The following is a 23687-nucleotide window of genomic DNA, read 5'->3' as shown; positions in this document are numbered from 1 at the left end:
GCTTTGCGGGCGCCACATCTCAATCCGGAGATGTACCACAACTGGAAGGGATTCAACTCCCTCAATGTCCAGCTGCTGAGTGACCATACTCAGCGCATCCTGGAAGTCAATGCTTGGGATCCTGCCAGCAGCCATGATGCCTTCATTCTGTGCCAGTCCGTTGTACCATCAGCATTTGAGCCACCACGACATACCAGAGGGTGGCTACTGGACAACAAGGGCTATCTGCTGATCATCTGGCTCATGACTCTGCTGCGCAACTCACGCACATGTGGCCAGCATGCATATAATGAAAGCCATGCTGCCACATAGAATCTGATAGAGTAGACCATTGGTGTCCTTAAACACTGCTTCCGCTGCTTGGATCGCTCTGGAGGAGCTCTGCAGTACTCGTTAGAGCACATCTCAAGATTTGTCGTGGTCTGCTGCATGCTCCACAACTTTGCCATCATGAGGACACAGCCCATGCTATGAGACATATGGCAACCAGCTAAGGAGAAGGAGAAGGAGGAAGCCTCCCACACCTTACATTTCCTCTGGTACTGACCATCACAGCATCCACTTGGCCACAATGCTACAATAAAAGTCATCATAAAACAAATATTCCAAACCAATTTTATGAATCAAACCATTACAATATTTCATTCATGTCAGCGAATCACCTTGATCATTCCCTTAGTGCCTGTCTTCGATTTATCTTTTGCATTCCTAGTGCTCCTATGCAGTGCTACCCCAGTGGCTGCAACATGGCTGGTGGATGGCTGCTAACCTTCAGTGGAGGAAGACTGCAGTTGCCCTTGCAGGACGACTTCAAGCAGCTCTGGGCCTAGTAGGCCTGGCTTTGGACTGCACTGCCTCAGCATGTGCAGTAGCAGTCTGGGCTGGCTGGCTGACAGGCATTGGCGGAGTGGAAGTGGTGGGAGAATGAATGCTGTCATCCTGAGAGAGGACAGCAGGTTCGTCCTCCACCGAACCACTGCTACTCTCCTGGGGTGGCGCCTCAGCAATCCCAGTAATCTACTGGAGGACAGCTTGCTGCAAGCCCCTTTCAACACTGGTAAACTCACCCATGATGGCAGCAGTCTGTGCTTGCACGGCAACAAGCTGACCCTGCATGACATCAGTCTGAACTTCCAATGCAGCAGGCAGACATTGGGTGGCACTTGCTTGTGCTGCAATGGAATCTGAGACATCGGCCATCAGACGCTCAATGATGGTTGGTCATCAAGCATGCTAATGAATCTGCCCACCTCTTCCATGCTGGAAAGGATGGGCTCCAAGCTCTCTGCAAAGCTCTGTGCAAAGTTGGAGCTGAACTCTTCCATTCTCCTTGACATTGCATTCAGACTTAGTGGCAGGCCTGCCACTGCACCAAGCATTTTGTTGTGCATACCCATCAACTTTCTTCTATAGGGCGCCCCATCAAAGTCCTCATCTGAGTTCTGTGGAGCAGAACTCGTATGCGGCCTTGCCTTTTGGGGAGCTGACACCAGTGCTACCCTGTCCCCCTGCCTTGCCTGCAGCCCACTTGTGCCCGGTGACTCACTACGTGCAGAACCTGCCTTTAAGATACCCTCTAAGGTCCACGCAGTGCCAGTATCTGGGCTAGTAGCTGCGAGTGTCAGATCAAGTGATGGTGTTTCTTCTTCATCATCACTCTCCTCTTCCTCTTGCACCATTGCCTGGCCAGGTTAGATTTCTTGGGTGTGTCAGTGAGTGTGGTGCAATTTGTTTGGTTGATGAGGTTGTCATGGTTGAATAGCAGGCAGTGTGTACAAGCTGTGAGATGTGGGCGTGAGGCTTGCAGCGTGTGTGAGGGTGAGATGGAGATATGAATGTGAGTTATTAGCCGTGATTGATAGAGATTGTTGATAGTTTAATGGGATGTGGTCAATGAGCAGTGTGTGAGGCTAGTGGTGCAGTTTGTGGGATATGGCATTTGAAGATGCATTCACTGACCTTGACCACTCATGTGAGATCGTTGAACTTCTTCCGGCACTGTATCTAGGTCCTTGGGGCAACACTGTTGGCATTGACCTCCGTCGCTATCTGCTCCCACTGTCTTCACAGTGTCTGGAGGACCTCTTGGCTCTTTATGGAAATAGGACCTTGCTCCTCCTCTCTACCTCCTGTACTAATGCCTCCAGTGCTGTGTCTGAGAACCTTGGAGCTCTCTCCCTCTGGTCTGTTGTGCCATTCCTGTAAGATTCCCAGGTGAAACTCCCTTCTGCAATTACTTCCAGCACCTGGTACCGTCAAACTGCACCTGCCCTTTAAGAGGAACAGGCTGCCTTTAAGAACTGCAGGCTAGCCTTGCATAAACTTGGACCCCTGCTGAGCGTGCAGCCACTCAGCAGCACATTTAGCACTGGGCTGCATGCCATTATCATTTAAATTAGCAGGCATCACGAAGTTTGCATGTGGCCTGCATTACTTTGAACAGGCGCAGGTTAATCGTGATGCCCACACCAGTTTTCGGGGGCTATCAAATTTTTAGCTCTAAAGCTCTTCAAAATGGATGGGAGAGTCAGGGTACTATTGGGACTGAATAATCTTTTCACCCCTTTGACTTTTCTTATATTTGTGTTTCATCAAACTGTCGAATATTTAGGATAAATAAGAATTTAAATTCAAAGGGCCCAAACTTGGTCAAAGCCAAGGCCCGCCCAAGTGCCGCCCAAAGGACCACCAGTACCTACCGGCGGCAAAAAAGGGACTTACGGCGTGAATCTGGGAAGCAGCAGGCGGGAGCTCCCATCTCGATGGCAAATGCGATCCTCGCCAAAGTGCCGCTGAGGATTGAGTCGGGCCCAGGGAGGCACATAAAAATTTAAATTTAAAGACAAAGAAAAAAAAGGAAAACCTTCAGCGGACCCCTGCTGCCACCGACTCCTGCCCGGAAGAATCTGCCAGTTCGGTGGGCGGGAGGCCACTTACGCGACTTGCACGCTAGCGGCCGTCAGCGGGTGGTTCCCAGTGGCACTCCCCTCCTGCCGGTGGCAGACCTGGAGGAATCTGTCACTGAGGGGAGACCGCTGAAAAAACTCAGTGGCAGTTGGTGGCACCAAGTTCGGGCCCAAAGAATTTCTGCTTATTCATATCTGGACTTGGTTAGGTCACATGCTGCAATGTAAAATTACTACCATAGAATACTCCCAACAGAGGTCATGCTGCTGCTCTGAAGTCAAATGAATCACAGGTGGCAACTGAAAATAGGAAAAATATACAAAACTACCTACAATGTAAGAGCAATACAAAAATCGAAGATATGTGTTCCTCTACACTTTAGCACAGCAGGGACCGTCCAAACCTTGTATCTAAACAGCACGCAGTGCGCTGAAATGCACACCTTCTTGTTCATTGTTGACAAATGCAACAACACCAATAATTGTTACCGAAATATCAAGAGTCAGCTACTGAAAGTTTTTGGCTGGGAGCACATTATGAAAATGCTTAATCATGGGATGCTTGGATGCATATATTTGTTCAATCCCATTTTTCTAACCGTCATTAAAAACATGATAAAAGCCATAATTTCACAGAATATTAGAGTATTATGTCTGCTATGCCTGACCTTGGAGAGACCAACATGTGGGAATGCCTCCATTGCTAGGATAGTTTCTTCTCCAGTTTTTTGTTGCATTTGACCTTTGAGTATTCGAGCAGCAGTCACTGTTGGCAATCCCATCCCTAAAAAACATTATGGATATGATTAATTGTCAATGAATGAATTTACTACATGAAATTGTTCAGATGTTTCATTGGTCATACAAAGAGAATCTGATAAGCAGCACAAAATAAGAACTTTGACCAAGACAATTTTACATAATCACTTTTAGGAGATATTGGGCTCAATTTTCCCCAAGCCCGTTTTCTGGCATATTGCCAGAGTTACGCCTGTTTTTCTAGGCCAGAAATGCGGCAGAAATATTTTGCCAAAGTTTCCCCGATCTATAATTCGAATTTGGCGCCGCGCAGCGTGTCCTGTCTCCTCGGGGGATGAAGCCTGCTGTTTGTGCCAAAAAACGAAGCCGTACCTTCTGCGCATGTGCGGGGAAAAAAGTTACGTTTTGACGTTGTTCCAATGGACACGCATGCTCAGCACAGCTTGGATTTGGCAATCGGACATTTTTAAAGAACCAGTTGTGTATGAGAAGGAGTGCTGTGAGAGCGCATTGGGAAAATCACAGCTGCAGCGAGGTGCAACGCGGTGCAAGGACCAAGAATTTCTTACAGGAAGAAGTGGAGGCACTAGTTACTGTCATTGAGACCAGATGGCAGGAGTTGGACATCAGCAGAGGTCACATAAAAGTTCCATCAAAAGAAATGAAGAAACGCTGGAACCAAGTTGCAGATGATTACTGCGCCGTGGTGACCACCATGAGATCTGGAGGCCAGTGTAAAAAGAAATGGCAGGACCTTGGTCAAGTAATTAGTGTAAGTAATATTTTCATTTATTTAATGTGACCAGCTGTACATGTCCCACCCAGCAGAAAGGCACTCTCTCTAAAAAGTTGCATTTTCATCTTTGCAGAGGAAGGTGGCACATAATAAAAGGAAAAGAACTTGAACAGGAGGAGGCCTGGCAAATCTGCACCCATTGACACCCTTGGAAGAGAGGATCACTGCTTTGATGGTCCTGCCTGGAAAAAAGCAATCACCACTGCACAAGCTGGGCCCACACTCGAGAGAAAGGGTAAGTCCTGAAAATTCATCGTGGCCCTTCAAATGAACCTGCCGCCTGGCCTGCAATGTGTGAGCCTACTCATGCCACCCACCCTGCCCTCTCCTCTGCTGCTAACCATTTGTCTGTTCTGTTATATTTTGTATAACTTGAGGCCAACCCTGATGATGCAGAAGTAGATTCAGACACGGACGAGCCTGAAGAGAACATCTTCCAATCCATCCGGGGGGTGAGAGGGAGGGGATGGAGCTGGATGAAGCTCTCACTGTTGTACTGACTTTGGAGGAGGTGCCGCTCATGGAAGTGACAGCCCCTTCTGTGACTAGTGGTTTGTGTGATGGTGGGACATTCCACAATTTCACACCTTCCGAGATTGTGGGTGTCATGTATCTTACATTATTATATATAACTGTATCCCAGCATGCTATACATGACTGTAATAAGATATGACCTGTAACCACCAGCATACCTTACCACCAGGGGTGCACTTGCAAGAGACAGGTATATAAGAACAGGTCTCAGGCAAGTGCAGCATTCCAGAGCTGTGAAATAAAGGTGCAGGTCCAGAGTGACCTTGACTTCACTACATGCCTCGTGTGAATCTGTACTGAGGGGACAGGACTTTACAGTGGCGACGAGTTACGGGATTACAGAATCCACAGAATGGCGAACAACGGATCAGATGAAAAGTACAATGCTGAAGACAATTGGGAGGACTTCATAGAAAGGCTCCAGCAAAGCTTTGTAACCAAAGACTGGTTAGGAGACGACAAAGCAGACAAGAGAAGAGCCCATCTCTTGACCAGCTGTGGCTCGAAAACATACGCTTTAATGAAGGATCTGCTGGCACCCGAGAAACCAGCAAGCAAGTCGTTTGAAGAATTGAGCACACTGGTAAGAGACCACCTGAAGCCAGCGAGCAGCCGACACATGGCCAGACACAGGTTCGACAACTACAGACGCTGTGTGGGCCAGAGCATACCCGACTTCATGGCGGAACTTCGGAGGTTGGCTAGTTTATGTGAGTTCTCCAATGAACTGAGGAGAGAAATGCTGAGAGACTTTTTCATTGAAGGAATAGGCCACGCAGGCATATTCCGAAAGCTCATAGAGACCAAGAACCTGACCTTAGAGGCAGCAGCACTGGTTGCACAGACATTCTTGGTAGGGGAAGAAGAAACGAGGTTGATTTACAATGCAGGTATGACAACTAACGAAATAATGGAACAAGGAGTTCACAGCATTAGAAAAGCTGCTACCCCCACACACAGACAAAACCAGGAGAACAGGCTCTCGACAGCAGGCAGTGTTGCCAGAAGCCATCAAGGGCCACAGGAACGGCCGTTCATACCTCATCAACCCACAATGCGAGCAATCAACTACAAACTGAGAGAAGCTCAAGAGAGATCAGCCAGACGCAGCTCATTCTTTGTGAACAATAGAAGCAGTCTGTGCTGGAGGTGTGGGGGTGGGCAATCGTCAAGGGGATGTCGATTTCAGCAGGCTGTTTGCAGGAACTGTGAATATACAGGGCATTTGGCCCGCATGTGCAAAAAAACGACAGCTCAGCTGGGTCGGCAAGCGGACCAGAAGACGGTGGGGACAGTACCCGGAACACCGATGTACAGCGGGTCAACACGATCAATGGCCGCTGCTCCTACAACAGGACGCCTTCTATAATGATGAGGTCCTACTCAACGGGATACCTGTCAACATGGAGCTGGATGCGGGAGCGAGTCAATCTCTCATGGGCGCTCAACAATTTGAACAACTGTGGCCGCATAAAAGAGACAGACCAAAACTCACAAGGGTCGAAACCAAACTAAGTACCTATACCAAAGAAATCGTACCAGTCCTTGGCAGCGCCATGCTCTCTGTCACACACAAAGGGACAGTGAACCGACTTCCCCTGTGGATTGTCCCCGGAGACCTCCCAGCACTGCTGGGGAGAAGCTGGCTAGCAAAACTAAACTGGAAATGGGATGATGTCGATGCCATGTCATTAGAGGAACGGACCTCCTGCTCAACAGTTATAAAGCGATTTGAACATCTCTTTCAGCCAGGTGTGGGCACTTTCAAAGGGGCCAAAGTTAAAATCTACATCACACAGGATGCTGGACCAGTCCATCACAAGGCCAGAGCTGTACCCTATGTGATGAGGGAAAAGATTGAACACGAACTGGACAGGCTTCTGTGGGAAGGCATTATATCACCTGTGGAATTTAGCGACTGGGCAAGTCCCATCATCCCAGTCATGAAGCCTGATGCATCCGTACGAATCTGTGGGGACTACAAATCTACCATAAACAGAGTCTCCCTACAGGACCAGTACCCGCTGCCCAGAGTAGAGGACTTATTTGCCACATTGGCTGGAGATAAACTTTTCTCAAAACTAGACCTCACATCTGCATATATGACGCAAGAATTGACCGAGGAATCCAAGCTACTCACCACCATCAACACACATCGAGGCCTTTTCATGTACAATCGATGCCCATTCGGCATCAGGTCGGCAGCTGCCATATTCCAGCGCAACATGGAGAGTCTGCTCAAGTCCATCCCGGGGATGGTTGTATTTCAAGACGACATACTTATCACGGGCAGGGACACCGACTCCTATCTCCGTAATTTGGAGGAAGTACTAAAGTGGTTGGATCGGGTAAGCCCACGAGTCAAGAAATCCAAGTGCCTGTTTCTCGCACCCGAGGTTGAATTTTTGGGCAGAAGGATTGCCGTTGATGGAATCCTTCTGCCCAACAGAGTCCAAAACAGAAGCAATTCGCCTGGCACCCAGGCCCCGGAATGCCTCAGAACGGCGTGCCTTTCTCGGGCTACTCAATTACTTTGGGAACTTTATGCAGAACTTAAGCACGCTGCTGGAGCCTCTCCACGTGCTACTCAGGAAGGGGTGCAATTGGTTTTGGGGGGACGCCCAGGAATGCGCCTTCAATAAGGCACGCAACCTTCTGTGTTCCAACAATGTTTTGACTTTCTTTGATCCAGGTAAAAAGCTAGTTCTCAATGCGATGCGTCAGCGTATGGGGTCGGGTGCGTTTTGCAACATGTCAATATTGTGGGCAAATTACAACCCATAGCTTATGCCTCCAGGTCACTTTCGCGGGTACGGAATGGTAGAGAAGGAGGCGCTAGCGTGCGTGTACGGTGTCAAAAAGATGCACCAATACTTTTTCGGGGCCAAGTTCGCATTAGAAACCGACCACAAGCCCCTCACGTTCCTCCTATCTGAGAGCAAGGCAATAAACGCCAAAGCCTCGGTGCAAATTCAACAGTGGGCACTCATGCCAGCGTCCTACGACTATACCATAAGGCACAGACCAGGCACAGACAACTGTGCCGATGCGCTCAGCAGGCTACCCCTGGCAACCAAGGAAAGGTCTGACGAACAGGACTGCGAGATAGTCATGGCAATCAATGCCTTTGAGTCCACAGGTTCGCCCATGACAGCTCGCCAAATGAGAGCTTGGACGGCCAGCGACCCCACGTTATCCTTAGTAAAAAGATGTGTCCTAACCGGTGACTGGGCAGAGGCTCGCGATGCCTGCCCCGAGGAATTAAAACCCTTTCACAGGCGCATGCATGAGCTATCACTACAAGCAGACTGCCTGATGTGGGGCAGCCGAGTCGTCATGCCTCTGCGAGCAGAGAGGCATTTGTCCGGGAGCTCCACCGCGAGCACCCGGGGATCATTCTCATGAAGGCCATAGCCAGATCCCACGTCTGGTGGCCTGGTGTTGACGCGGACTTGGAGCTCTGCGTCCGAAGGTGCACCATTTGTGCCCAACTCAGCAATGCCCCCAGGGAGGCTCCACTGAGCCTCTGGTCCTGGCCTACCAAACCGTGGTCGCGGGTGCACGTAGACTATGCGGGCCCATTCATGGGCAAAATGTTCCTCATAGTTGTCGATGCATTTTCAAAGTGGATCGAATGCACCATTTTTAACTCGAGCACACCCTCCACCACTGTGGAGAGCCTCGCAACCATGTTTGCAATGCACGGAATCCCTGACATATTAGTCAGTGACAATGGTCCGTTCTTCACCAGCGCAGAATTACAAGATTTTATAATTGACCACGGCATAAATCACATCAAGACGGCACCGTTCAAGCCGGCCTCCAACGACCAGGTGGAGAGAGCAGTGCAAATCATTAAACAAGGCATGCTTCAAATCCAAGGTCCCACGCTGCAGAGTTGCCTGCCGCGATTGCTGCTGGCATACAGATCTCGTCCGCCCTCATTGACTGGGAACCCCCCCCCCCCGCGCAACTGTTGATGAAAAGGACTTTAAAAACAAGGCTCTCGTTAATCCTCCCAGACATGCACGAAATCGTTGAGGCAAAGCGCCGTAAGCTGACTGAGTACCATGACAGAAATTCGAGGGGGAGATGGAATGAGATAGGGGACAAAGTGTTTGTGCTAAACTATGGCCGGGGTCCCAAATGGCTTGCAGGGACAGTAACAGGCAAGGAATGAAACAGGCTACTGGTAGTACAAATGGACAATGGCAAAACCTGCCGGAGGCATGTAGACCAAGTCAAAAGCAGATTTACCAACAACACTGTGGAACCAGAAGCAGACTACAATGTGGAACTCGCACCACACCTGGTGGACAGACAGAGGGAACAACAGTTGATTCTGTTAATGGACGCGGGGTCTGGGTGTGTTCTCTTATTGCAGCAGCTAACTCCAACATGCCGTCCCTCATGTGCCCTGACAGTGTCTCAACGACCTGCAACATTCCCTCCCTCATGGTCAGTGACGTGGTTTGCACTACCTCTGACATTCCCTCCCTCATGGACACTAGTCCCTCACTGATGGTCTCAGATATCGTTCCCATTTCTCACGTCATTGCTGTTACTTCTCCCGATAGTCCCGCTACCTCATCACTCACCCCACTGATGGCTTCCAGGAGTGATCGGGTAAGGTCAATGCTCTCCGCACTCAATGACATCATCTGAACCATATCTGTTAGATCCTGCACCTCAGGAGAGCGCAGTCGAGCTCTCCTTCCCCTCCTTCCACCCCACTGGAACCTGCAGCCTGGGACGGTGGTGCCCTGGGTGTGCTTCGCTGCACCACAACACTGGGACCCACTGTAAAGTCCTGTCCCTTCAGTACAGATTCACACGAGGCATGTAGTGAAGTCAAGGTCACTCTGGACCTGCACCTTTATTTCACAGCTCTGGAATGCTGCACTTGCCTGAGACCTGTCCTTATATACCTGTCTCTTGCAAGTGCACCCCTGGTGGTTACATGTCATATCTTATTGTAGTCATGTATAGCATGTTAGGATACAGTTATATATAATAATGTAAGATACATGACATCACCCTCCCCCAAGGTCTTATTGTTTTTATAGGCTCAGTCTCTCAGGTGGTCTACGCTCTCTCGCGGAACGTCTGAGTTGTGGTTCAGTTGTTTGCCTTGGTGTCTGTTTTTCTTTGGGTGTGGTTGCTGGTATCTCGCCTGGACTGTTCTAAAATTAAAAGTTTTTTGGAAGTTATGTAAATTTTCAAATTTATAAGTGATTTTAAAGTTTTTAAGTGATCTTAAAGAGTGATATTGAAGCAAAGTTTGATACAAGAATAATTTTATTAAAGTTAAGTTAAGTACATTGTAAACTATTGAATAAAATATATTTTACATTAAAACTGAATCATGTTCCATTAACACAACACACTACGGAACAGCTCCAAACAGTAAACATGGTCCGTGTGGTATAGTTGTTGCTGAGCCATCAGGCATCAGTAAAGCGTTCACAGATGAGTTGCTGGCGCAAGGCTCGAGCAATCGTTAAAGGAGCATGATGGCCCGCCCTCCTCCGCCGTCGTGCTCCGGCCTCAGGCACTTGCATGGCTTCCTCATCCTCCTCGTCCTCCTGCTCCTCTTCCTCCTGCTCATCATCTGCGTCTTCCACATCATTATCATCAGCCACTCTCACCGCACGTGGGTCTTCCACTACCAGGTTCTGCTGCCTCATGATGGCTAAGTTATGCAGCATGCAGCACACAACAGTGAACTGACCGACAATCTCAGGGGAGTACAGCAAGTAGCCTCCAGAATGGTCCAGGTATCGGAAACGCTGTTTCAATATGCCAATGGGCCTCTCAATGATGTTGCGCATCGTAATGTGCGACATGTTGTATTGACGGTCAGCATCCGTGCGGGTTACGCGTACGGGCATCACGAGTAAGGTGGTGAGGCCGTACCCTTTGTCTCCCAGTAGCCAGCTCTGCCCTTCTGGCTGCTGCTGAAACATGGCAGATATAACGCTGTTGCATAGGATGAACGCACCATGAGTGCTGCCAGCGTACTTTGCATCGACTGACATGATGCGATGCATGTCGTCACACACGAGCTATACATTAATGGAGTGGAAGCCTTTTCTGTTCCTGTACATCTCGGAATCCTTCAAAGGTGTTCACAAGGCGAAGTGGGTACAATCTAGCAGCCCTATATCTTTGGGAAGCCAGCAATCCTGGAGAAGCCCACAGCCCTGTCATGGATTGCTTGGGTGGTCATGGGGAACTTTATGAAGTCATTCCTCCGTGCATACACTGCAGCCGTGACCTGGCGAATGCAGACATGTGTTGCTTGTTGAGAGATGGCGCACACATCCCCAGTTGTAGCTCGAAACGATCCGGAGGCATAGAATGAAAGTGCAGCTGTAATCTTCACTTCAACTGACAAAGCAGTCCTCCTGATGCTTCTAGGTTGCAGGTCTGCTTTGACCAACTCACAGATCTCACTTACAATTTCTTTGCGGAAACGCAGCCTTCTGACACAGTCTGCATCACTCAGGTGGAGGTACGAACGCCTGTCTCGATATATCCGAGGTGGGTAAGGCCTCCTGCCCAGCACCCTACGGGCTCTGATGTTCCTGATGCGATGAAGTCGAATCAATTGTCTCCTACGTAGTACCATGATGTAGAAGGCTGACACAAGATATGGCATTGTCAGTGTTGCCCCCATACTTAAACTTAACCTTTGAAAGAAGCTCAAAACGGCTGGAAAGCAGGCAGCACAGGTCTGTATGGATGGACCACACCCAATCTCTCCGGGTCTGTATGGATGGACCACACCCAATCTCTCTCTCTCCTCTCCTCTCCTCTCCTCTCTCCCTGTCACCCACCCCCCAGCCTTTCATAATTGGAGTGACTTCTCTCTCTCCCTCCCCCTCCACCAAGCCTTTCGATCGGCACCTTGCTCTCTCTCTCTCTCTCCTCACCCTCCCCCCACCCCAACGGCTTGTTTTGTAGCTGAACCCCGAGCCCCTGTGTCTGGGCGCGAGGCCGATTCTGCCAGTGAAACCTACAACCCTCCAGCCCTCCTTCAAGACGTTCGCTGGTGGCGTGTGAGTGAGTAAAAAAATTAGAAAACTTTTGAAATCCAACAAATTTACACTTCTATGTTGACAGGTTAAAAAAAAGTTGAACTTTATTATTAATTTTGACAGTGTTTTTGACTCCCTCCAAAATTGATTTAAAAACAATGGTGTCTTTCAGCGCAGATTTGTGAATGTGCGCTGGTTTTCTTAACTCACCAGAAGGTTTTTCGGGAGTATACGCCAACCTGAAAAAATGTTTGCCAAATTGCGAAGAGCTGATAAAACCGGCGCAGATAAAAAAAAACTGGTCTAGAAAAATCGTAACTAAGTCATTTACACCAGTGCAGATCACAGGGGGAAACTTGAAAAAAATAAATATACCAGAAAAAACAGCACGCACCAAAAAATGGTGCAAATGACAGGGGAAAATTGAGCCCATTGTTCATAGAACAACTCCTCACACTTTGAATACGATTATTTGCCACATACCACAGTGCAGAGCTGCTGCAACTGAAGCTATCACAATACCTTTTTCTTTAATGAACTTTTAATTTACAACCCTTGTCATGTATGTAAACATTGTAACTGTGTAAGACTTGCCACTAGAGGGCGCAACTGTTGGAGGCCCAAGGGTCACCTGTACACCTCGTGCAAGGGAGTATAAAAGGTTGTCTGCCAGGCTGCTTAGGCACTCTGGAGTTGTATTAAAGAAACTAAGGTCACATCAGTTTTAGCTCACAGTACTCAGTCTTGTGGAGTTCTTCCATACTTAACAATTGGCGATGAGTAACAGATTACGAACTTTCATGCGGTCATAGATGCCGTTGGTACTTTAGAGAGATTTGTAGAGGGTGATGATTGGGAAACATAGAAACATAGAAACATAGAAACATAGAAAATAGGTGCAGGAGTAGGCCATTCGGCCCTTCTAGCCTGCACCGCCATTCAATGAGTTCATGGCTGAACATGCAACTTCAGTACCCCATTCCTGCTTTCTCACCATACCCCTTGATTCCCCTAGTAGTAAGGACTTCATCTAACTCCTTTTTGAATATATTTAGTGAATTGGCCTCAACAACTTTCTGTGGTAGAGAATTCCACAGGTTCACCACTCTCTGGGTGAAGAAATTCCTCCTCATCTCGGTCCTAAATGGCTTCCCCCTTATCCTTAGACTGTGTCCCCTGGTTCTGGACTTCCCCAACATTGGGAACATTCTTCCTGCATCTAACCTGTCTAACCCCGTCAGAATTTTAAACGTTTCTATGAGGTCCCCTCTCATTCTTCTGAACTCCAGTGAATACAAGCCCAGTTGATCCAGTCTTTCTTGATAGGTCAGTCCCGCCATCCCGGGAATCAGTCTGGTGAACCTTCGCTGCACTCCCTCAATAGCAAGAATGTCCTTCCTCAGGTTAGGAGACCAAAACTGTACACAATACTCCAGGTGTGGCCTCACCAAGGCCCTGTACAATTGTAGCAACACCTCCCTGCCCTTGTACTCAAATCCCCTCGCTATGAAGGCCAACATGCCATTTGCTTTCTTAACCGCCTGCTGTACCTGCATGCCAACCTTCAATGACTGATGTACCATGACACCCAGGTCTCTTTGCCTTTGTTGAGCGTCTCGACCAGTATTTTGTGGCCAATGAGCTGGATGGGGACGATAAAGCGATGAAGCGCAGGGCGATTCTCCTTACCATGTGTGGGTCCACAATATACAGCCTCATCAAGAATCTGCTAGCACCGGAGAAACCAGCGGAGAAGACATATACAGAGTTGTGTACACTGGTTCGGAACCACCTCAAGCTGAAGGAGAGCGTCTTAATGGCCAGGTATCGCTTCGGCATGCACCACTGCTCCAAGGGCCAGGACGTGGCGAGTTATGTCGTCGACCTGAGACGTCTTGCGGGAACTTGCGAATTTTCTGGATTTTGGGGGGGAAATGCTGTGGGACTTTTTTGTGCTTGGCATCGGCCACGAGGTTATTCTTCGCAAGCTGATGTCTGCCGAATCCCTAGACCTGAGCAAGGCCATCATGATAGCCCAGGCATTCATATCCACGAGCGATAATACCAGACAGATATCTTCCCAGCATCGAAGCTCACGGCATGTACTGTGCATAAAATAATGTCGCTAGCAGGCAGAACTGCATATGGCAGGGCCTACACGTCTGCAGCTGCGAGACCTAGGATGACTCAGAGTCCGCCATCGGGCATGAATGCAAATCCATTAGCACCATGTTGGCGCTGCGGAGGTAATCATCGAGCCCATCAACGTCGATTCAAGCACTACGTGTGCAAAAGCTGTGAAACAATGGGGCACCGCCAGCGAATGTGCAAGAGTGCTGCGACTCACCACGTGGCAGAGTTGGCAGGGGATGATCGATCCAGCACGGATCACGCAGAACAAACAAGAGAGTTGCGGCACACGGAGGAACTGGAACAAGTTGAGGAGGATACGATCAGTGACCAACCAACCTATATTCATTCATCAGAGGACTCCGCCGTCATCAATGAATCTGGACTTTCAATCTCTGACATGGTCATTGCCACTCCCATTAGATCGGCCACCCCGCCTCCAGTCATAACTGACTCAGAACGCTCACCCAGAACTGGAGTTGAACTGAGACGATCAATTTGTAAGCGGAAAGCCCCGGACCATCTTAACTTGTAAAAAGACTGATACTAAGATCTTGAAGGGGGATGTTGTCATGTATGTATGCTTGGGGTTACTAGCCACCAGGGGGGCGCCACTGTCGGAAGTCACTGGGCTGTATTCATGTGTGTGCGGGCCAGGTATATAAAGCAAGCCACCACGTAATGTGGGCACATTGGGCCCGAATAAAGTTGAGCCAGGTGTGCACCTGAGTGAGTTTACTGTATTCAGTCTATTGAGTTATTAAATACATAACACTCCCACAATGTATAACAGAAAGGAAGGCATACTTCGGCACCCTATTTGCGTTGAATGATCTCTACACATAATTAACACCGTTCATCACAATGCACTGCAACTGCTCTCATCGCTTTCTGAAAGACCTCTTACACACCCCATGTTAAATGCCTGTAGACTTCGATAACATACTGACGAAGGTTGTCAGTTGGCATGCAGGTACAGCAGGCAGTGAAGAAGGCAAATGGCATGTTGGCCTTCATAGCGAGAGGATTTGAGTATAGGAGCAGGGAGATCTTATTGCAGTTATACAGGGCCTTGGTGAGGCCACACCTTGAATATTGTGTACAGTTTTGGTCTCCTAATCTGAGGAAGGACATTCTTGCTATTGAGGGAGTGCAGCAAAGGTTCACCAGGATGGCAGGACTGACATATGAAGAAAGACTGAATTGACTAGGCTTATATTCACTAGAACTTAGAAGAATGAGAAGGGATCTCATAGAAACATACAAAATTCTCACGGGAATGTTCCCGATGTTGGGAAGTCCAGAAGCAGGAGTCACAGTCTAAGGATAAGGGGTAAGCCATTTAGGACCGAGATGAGGAGAAACTTCTTCACTCAGAGAATTGTGAACCTGTGGAATTCTCTACTACAGAAAGGTGTTGAGGCCAGTTCGTTAGATATATTTAAAAGGGAGTTAGATGTGGCCCTTACGGCTAAAGAGATCAAAGGATATGGAGAGAAAGCAGGAATGGGGTATTGAAGTTGCATGATCAGCCATGATCATATTGAATGGTGGTGCAGGCATAAAGGTCCGATTGGCCTACTCCTGCAACTATTTTCTATGTTTCTATGAAGCACATGCAAGATCCAAGCACATTAAACAGAGGCCCCTAGAACATTCATAAAATATGGCATAAACTATTTTAGTGGCCATCTGTGCTACAACAGCAGATGATCCTTTTTTATCCATTCACATTTTTATCTTTTCAGTCAAAGCACTCCCACAACCGGAGGGAGCAACTGTGGACAAGCGGGGGTCCACCTCAGACACTTCCACTCACTGATGTGGAGGAAGGAGTGTCAGCCCTTATCGGCGTCACAGGTTGGACAGCTGCTGATGGAGTTGCTGAGCCCCCTTTGGATACTGAGGGTAAGTAAATGGATCATGCGACTCAAAACACTGCATTGAGACATATAATGGAGTCGCGGCGGTCCTTCAAATGAGCCTGTGCTATGCCACCTTCCTCATGTCACTCATCCCCCTCCTCTGCTGCTAGCCACACGTCTGTTGCTTTCTAGTTCCAGATGACCAACCAGAGGCGCCGCATCCCTTGAGGGAGCCCTCCACGTCACAGTTTGGAGGAGGATGAAATGGATGATACATCTCCAGCAGAGCATCCCAGCCCACCCGATGTCCCATTGGGACTGAGTTAATCTGGGGACGAGGCTGCGTTCCTGGCGTTTGACGACTTGAAGGCTCCTGGGCCCAGTGGCGTGCAGCAACGCAACTTGGGTGGAATCCCGCAGGCCAGCTCTCCGGAGGGTGAGTCAGCAAAGTCGGGCTGCTAACAGACAGGCAGACATGGAACTTGACCTGGTGACCGTGTCCAGAGAAACCACAGCGATGCACCGTGAGATCATTGATGCATTGGGATAGATCCCCACGAGCATTGACAAGCTCATTGTGACAGTTACGGAGGTAGAGTCGGCAGATTGTTGCTGTGAGCCGTGAGTCCAGCGAGGCCATCTTTACCCACACACTGAAGCTGGTGACCTCGAGCAGTGGGAGTGGAATTCCAGAGAGTGTGGCGTGTGCCCTTGATCATGTAGCAGACTCAGGCGTATCACAGGCACAAGCTCTACTTCAGCTTAGGCAAGTGATGCAGTCCATGTCTGCCTCCATACTCTCTGCATTCCCCACTGTCCCACGGGGAAATGATGATGCCAAAGGAGGCCAGCAAGATGCTCCTTTGCATCGTGCTCCGGTTGCTAAGGCCCAGCCCTGTCGACGACAGTGGCTCCAGGGAAATGGGAGATGCTGGCATTACTCAGGATTACAGCGTTCCATCTCCCACCATTCACTCGTCAACCAAGCACCAATGATGGTTGACACCCAAACCACCTGTGACTGGTAATGCCGAGGAAGAAGTGAACCAGTCAGAAGCTGAGCCTTCCAGGCCAGGAGCTGGTCCAGTGCATCCTCGTACACAGTTTCCATTGTCTGAGCCCCCAAGACAGCAGCCCTCTGGCAGCCTTGCTGCACGCCCTGATGCCACATTGAGAAGGAGCAGCAGGCATGGGAGTGGATGAAGGGAAGGCGGGGGGGGTAAAAGCGCAACCCATAAACATTAGGGCATCACAAAAATGTAGTGCACTGCAGAATGCATTGTTAATGAATGCTGCATATTGTCCAGTGGAGGATGCAGTTTTTCTTTTTATATTCATGTTGTTCATTGCAGGATGCAGATTTGTGTCCATAAGTGTGTATCTGGTGAATTATTGTGGGCTTTGTTGGGTGCAGGGGGGATGGAGTGGGGGTTGATACTGTTACATTTTTCATAAAATATTTCCTTGACCTTAAACATTGCTGTCTTGATTCTCATTTGCTGAGTAAGTGGGCGAAAAGCCAACATAGTGGCATTGAGTCGCGAGGCTTCACTCAAAACCATCCCTTCCCCATTCAAGCAAAGTGCTCAGAGCCTATAGCCCTCTCAGTCTGGCACACCCTGCTCATTGGGAACTTTAAATTCCATTCGCCGTGCATACTTTGCCCTTGCGAACTGGTTGTCAAAGAGTTAACTCACCTGGAAGTCTTCTGCAGATTCACGCAGCGTTCGGCGCTAAACCATAGCAGTATGCAACAACTCCGATATGAAATGGTCCAACTTCCATTCAAAGATGCCTCTATTATGCCTGCTGCCCCATGGGAATGTCAGCTTTTTCCTGTCAGTTTTTCAGGCGGACGCTAAATCAGGCGCAAGGCCCGAATGTTTCGCCCAGGGTGTTATGCAGCCTTGCACAATGATTTATGTCATCATTATGATCCAAACGGAGGTCGGGCGGTTAACACCTTTAACATCACCACAAAACCAATGCTGAAAGTTCTGCCCGGGCGCAAAATCCTGGACGCCCGTTTGACGCCCAGATGCAACATTTGCTGCCCCGCCACCTCACAAAACGAGGCGCAAACTAACCAAAAATACAACCCTGGATGTGATTTCCAGGACATCGGTTGCATTTGACGTCCTGCTGTATATCAAGAAGAGCATCCCCACCATTATCTGCATATTTTAATGTAGCTCCAGGTGGAAGCATTTTGACATGTACCCCAAATATAACTGGCAACATGAGCTTCTATGACCATCTTCAATTTTCTTTATTAGAAACAACAAAAGGAGGGTAAATTTCCCTGAGGGTTCTCCCACTCGTCTGCCATAACTTCGGCAGGAATGGTGAGAACAGCCCCCAAGCACAGTTCTTGTTTTTAATGGGATTTCTGTGGCTCTTCCATTATATTACTAGTCAATCTCCAATGGTGTTCCACAAATGTAGTCCTCTGTAGAGGTGACGTTAAAGGGCAAAGGATGTTTCAACCAGGGTACGCATACAACAACTTGTGTTTATAAAGCGCCTTTAACATAGTAAAACATCCCAGGTGCTGCACAGGAGCATTCTAAAACAAAATGTGACACCTAGCCACATAAGGGGTTATTAGGGCAAATGACCAAAAGCTTGGTCAAAGAGATAGATTTTAAGGAGTGTCTTAAAAGAGAAAAGAGAGGTAGAGAGGCGGAGAGGTCTGGGGAGGAAATTCTAGAACTTAAGGTTTTGACAGCTGAAGGCACAGTTGCCAATGGTAGAACGATTAAAATTGGGGATGCTCCAGAGGTCAGAATCAGAGGAGCACTGATATCTCGATGGGTTGTGGGGCTGTAGAAGACTACAGAGAAAGGGAGGGGCGAAGCCATGGAGGGATTTGAAAACAAGGATGAACATTTTGAAATTGAGGCGTTGCTTAACCGGAAGCCAATGTAGGTCAGCAAGCACAGGGGTGATGGGTGAACAGGACTTGGTGCAAGTTAGGACACGGGCAGCAAAGTTTTGGATGACCTCAAGTTTTCGGAGGGTAGATCGTGGGAGGCAGGCCAGGAGTGTGTTGGAACCATCAAGTCTTGAGGTACCAAAGGCATGGATGAGGGTTTCAGCAGCAGCTGACCTGAGGCAGGGATGGAGTCTGGCGATGTTCCGGAGGTGGAAATAGGTGATCTTAGTGATGGTGCGGATATGTGGTTGGAGGTTCATTTCAGGGTCAAATATGACACCAAGGTTGCGAACAGTCTGGTTCCGCCTCAGACAATTGTCACGGAATTGGTGGCTGAGGAACGGAGCAGTTTGGCGATTTAGAGACCGAGGAAGAGTCATGGGAAGTGGTAGTGAGGTAGAGCTGGGTGCCATCAGCATACATGTGGAAACTGAAGCTGTGTTTTTGGATGATGTTGGCAAGAGGCAGCATGTAGATGAGAAATTGGAGGGGGACAATGATAATCATTGGGGGATACCAGAGGTAACAGTACGGGAGTGGGAAGAGAAGCCATTGCAGATGATTCTCTGGATACGATTAGATAGATACAAATGGAACCAATGAATGCAGTCACGCCCAGTTGGACAATAGTGGAGAGGTGTTGGGAGGAGATGGTGTAGGCAACTGTGTCGAGAAGGATGAGGAGGGATAGTTTACCTTTGTCACAGTCACAAAGGATATAAATTATGGCTTTGATAAGAGCCTTTTCGATACTGTGGCAGGGCAAAAACCTGGTTGGAGGGATCATTCAGTCCTTATTTTAAAATCATATATTCTGTTCTTATTTTAATGTAATATTTGATTAAATATTATTAGGTAGAATACGTTAAAAATCTTATGTTGCATTTCCTGCCAAATTTTTCCATTATAATTTTCTGGAAATGTAAACTTATCACATTGTAATTACATCCTCCTGTCAATGAAGTGATCATTTATCAGTTTTATGGTAAAATCTTTTTGGTACTGCACAATTATATTTTATAAACTCAAATCTGGCAACATGGCCTCCATTGGAATATGAATCTTCTTACCACCAAGATTATGCAACATATGCTGGTTTAATAATAACAGTACAAGTATTGGAAACCTTAGATGTTCAACCAGTCTAAAGGATCGTCAGAGGTGCGATGCTGTGAAGGAGCAAATATAAAATAAGGAAAAAAACTTGATTGTGAAGGGAATAAAGAATTACTCACCATCTCCAAGAAACAATATAACATTTTTAGCATGGTGTGTTAATGGTTGTAGTTCTAAAGCAGTCTTCAATGCTTGTTTAGCCTTCGAATTCCAGAACAATGGGTCCTCTTCTTCTACTATAATATATAAAACATACTAGCTTTGAAGTTTCAATTTTGACTTGTGTTATAATAAATCTATGAAAAATAAGTGTTTAATTTTTAAATAAAATCATAATTTATTTAAAATATATATTTTTACTACACATTCCTAAGTTTGCTGGGCCCTCAAAATCATTTGGAAAAATAAAATGAAAATCAATAAGATGACGTTTGATGTTTTTCACAATTTATATTAACGATTTAGACGATGGAATCAAAAACACAATTTCTAAATTTGCAGATGACACCAAATTTGGGGGGTGGGGGGTGGGGGATAGTCAATACTGAGGAGGACGGCAACAAATTACAGGAGGACATTAATAAACTTGCAGAATGGGCATATAATTGGCAAATGAAGTTCAACACAGATAAATGTGAGGTAGCATATTTTGGTGGGAAGAAGAGGGAGATCATTTATTATTTGGAGGGTGCGAGTCTAGGTGGGGTAGAGGAACAAAGGGATCCCGGAATACAAATACACAAATCACTAAAAGTTGTGACACAGGTTAGCAAGGCCATAAAAAAAGAGCAAACCAAGCACACGGGTTTATTTCTGGAGGTATAGAATTGAAAAGTAGGGAAGTTATGCTAAACCTGTATTGAACCTTGTTTAGACCAAATTTAGAGTACTGCTACAGTTCTGGTCGCCATATTTTAAAAAGGATATAGAGGCACTGGAGAGGAGTTACAAGGATGATATCAGAAATATCAGGGTATACATATCAGGAAAGGATAAATAGGCTGGGTCTCTTTTCACTTGAAAAAAGAAGGCTGAGGGGTGACCTAATAGAGCTCTTTAAAATTACCAAAGGTTTTGATAGAGTGGATAGAGAGAGAATGTTTCCACTTGTGGGGAAGAGCATAACTAGAGCCTATCAATACAACATAGTCACCAAGAAATAGGGAATTCAGAAGAAACTTCTTTACCCAAAGAGTGGTGAGAATGTGGACTCACTACCACAGGGAGAGGTTGAAGCGAATAGTATAGATGCATTTAAGGGGAGGCTAGATGATCATATGAGGGAGAATTATAGGGTTATGCTGATAGATTTAGATGAGGAAAGATGGGAGGATCCTCGAGTAGAGCATAAATGCCAGCATGGTTTGGTTAGGCCGAATGGCCTGTTCTGTGTCATATATCCTGTGTAATCCTATGTTTCTGCCCTATCTACCAAGTACAAGCAAATTGTGAATAATCACAATTTGTAACTTAATTCAATCCAGAGTAAATATAATATCAGGCATCTTATGTCTCTGTAGCAGCGATATAAAAGATACAAACTGCTGTATATTGAAATCTGGTTTTTGCATTGTAATAGCTGTTGTAACCAAAATAATGCAGTAAGCTTCAAGACCTGTAGAGAGAGCTGTTATACTGAGAGACCTACACTGAATCGATAGTAATTGGGAATACCATTCAAGTGTTCGGATAAAGAGCACAAAACAACCTTGCAATGTTATACCAACTACTTCCCTATATCTACTAATACCCCTGCCCCACCCACTTACTTATTTTCTTTCTCTTCTGGGTGTCTGCACCACCGCCTCACCAAAACATACTGACTACTGGAAGGTGCACCACAGAGACCTGTAGCCGCTCACCTACCAATTCTCTCTTGCATCCTTGGTGAAGCAGATCTGATTATCAACGCTGTTCCCAGTATGTGTTGAATTAGCACCCTAGGCTCCGGTTCAAAGGGAGGGTGAGGGTGTGCATGCGTGTGTGCATGCGCTTGTGTGTGTGTGATGGTATGTATGTGAGTGTGTGCTTAGAAAATCAGCCACGGTTCCTCACTGCCATCCAATGGGTCCTATTGGATCCATGTGTGAAGGTGTTGAATGAAGACACAATTAAGTTAAATTGTGATGGCCCTTAGAGCTGGCTATCTAGGCTCACAAATGAAGAATGGCTTGGGTATGGCACTGGAGACAATTGGTGCCCATGGAACTGCAGCCCGCGGGGTGTCTACCCCATTACAAGAAGGGAGACATTTGCAGGAATTCCACCTTCAGGAAACCTATTGGAACACATATTCTTGATCTTCAATAAGATTTCAACTTTGAAAAGTATAAGAAGCTGTCTGTCTACATCTGCTATTTTGTTCTTTTAAAGTTTTACAACTAAAAAGCTTCCTGCAGCAGACCAAGAGCTTATTTTGTTAAATATTATTCAAAAATAACTTTTGTATCATTTTAGTTCCTATCATTTTAGTTCCTATACAGGAACTAAAATGATACAAAAGTTATTAGTGTCCCATATGTTCATTGCCCCAATCGCTGATTGTACTAGTAAATATACAGAAATAATCTTTGCACTTGGTTCTGGTAAATTGCTCATTTTCTGCTCCAACTGTGTCCTAATTTAATAATATTCCCAGTATGCTGAATTTCTGTCACATCAGCCAAAAGCAGCACAAGCCTTTCCAAATTGTTCCCATCTGTTGATGATGGGATGTCAGACTGGGTATGTGTGTTTGTATAGTACAATTCATCTGTCAGCAAATGGTGTTCTTGCACTTTGTAGCTGTTGTACTGAAGCAGCAAAGTCTTTACAAAGAGAACTAGGACCATGTACTAACAGAATTAAACAAAACTGCTTTTTTGGCTTGGCAGAGATCATGTGACAACTGGTTCAGATCTTGAAGGGTTTTTGATGCAAAGTGAACCAGATAAGATTCACAAAAGTAATAGGTAATGCCTTCCATTTTTTTTAAAGTAATTTTTCAGGGTGTGAATCCCTTCCTCGTTCTCCTAGCCTCATTAGGGCAAGCACTGACTACCATTCATTGAATGACTTGCAAATGAAGCCATTCTTCATTTGTGAGCCTAGATAGCCAGCTCGAAGGGGCATCACAATTTAACTTAATTGTGTCTTCATTCAACTCCTTCACACATGGATCCAATAGGACCCATTGGATGGCAGTGAGGAACCGTGGCTGATTTTCTAAGCATACACTCACATATGCACCATCACACACACACAAGCGCATGCACACACGCACGCACATCTCCCTCCCTTCTAACTGGAGCCTAGGATGCTATTTCAACACATACTGGGACATACAGTCAAGAAAATGAGCAGTTGGACAAACTTTTCACAGACTTTCACAATATTTGTGCATGAACCAACCCTGAGATGGCTCCCCATCTGATTTTACAAACAACAGCTCCCTAACGCAGTGACAACTAAGATCAGAACGGGTGATTGAACTTCAACTTTATAACATTGCAGTCTTTCTGCAGTTAGTTTTATATGTTCTCCTCTTTCAATCTCCCCACACTTGCCCTCTATCAATTCTTTCTGAAGCTGATCATGATGGAAATGGGGGAGGGGGTGATTCTAAGA

General features: G+C 46.9%; 1 protein-coding gene across 1 annotated transcript in view; it reads right to left on the bottom strand.

The window, feature by feature from the left end:
• LOC139266233 (intestinal-type alkaline phosphatase-like) overlaps positions 1–22912 on the bottom strand; it is a 54810-nt gene extending 31898 nt beyond the window's left edge. The window contains exons 1-4 of the mRNA XM_070884062.1: positions 22693–22912; positions 21902–21964; positions 20201–20311; positions 3575–3690 (exon numbers count right to left, since the gene is read on the bottom strand). Of these exons, the coding sequence (XP_070740163.1) occupies positions 3575–3690; positions 20201–20311; positions 21902–21964; positions 22693–22912 (510 nt within the window). The remainder of the gene's footprint in view (positions 1–3574; positions 3691–20200; positions 20312–21901; positions 21965–22692) is intronic.
• Positions 22913–23687: the final 775 nt, after the last annotated feature.

The sequence above is a fragment of the Pristiophorus japonicus genome, chromosome 6 (genome assembly GCF_044704955.1).
Source record: "Pristiophorus japonicus isolate sPriJap1 chromosome 6, sPriJap1.hap1, whole genome shotgun sequence".
In the NCBI taxonomy this organism is placed as follows: domain Eukaryota; kingdom Metazoa; phylum Chordata; class Chondrichthyes; family Pristiophoridae; genus Pristiophorus; species Pristiophorus japonicus.
This window is presented reverse-complemented; position numbering and strand designations above follow the sequence as displayed.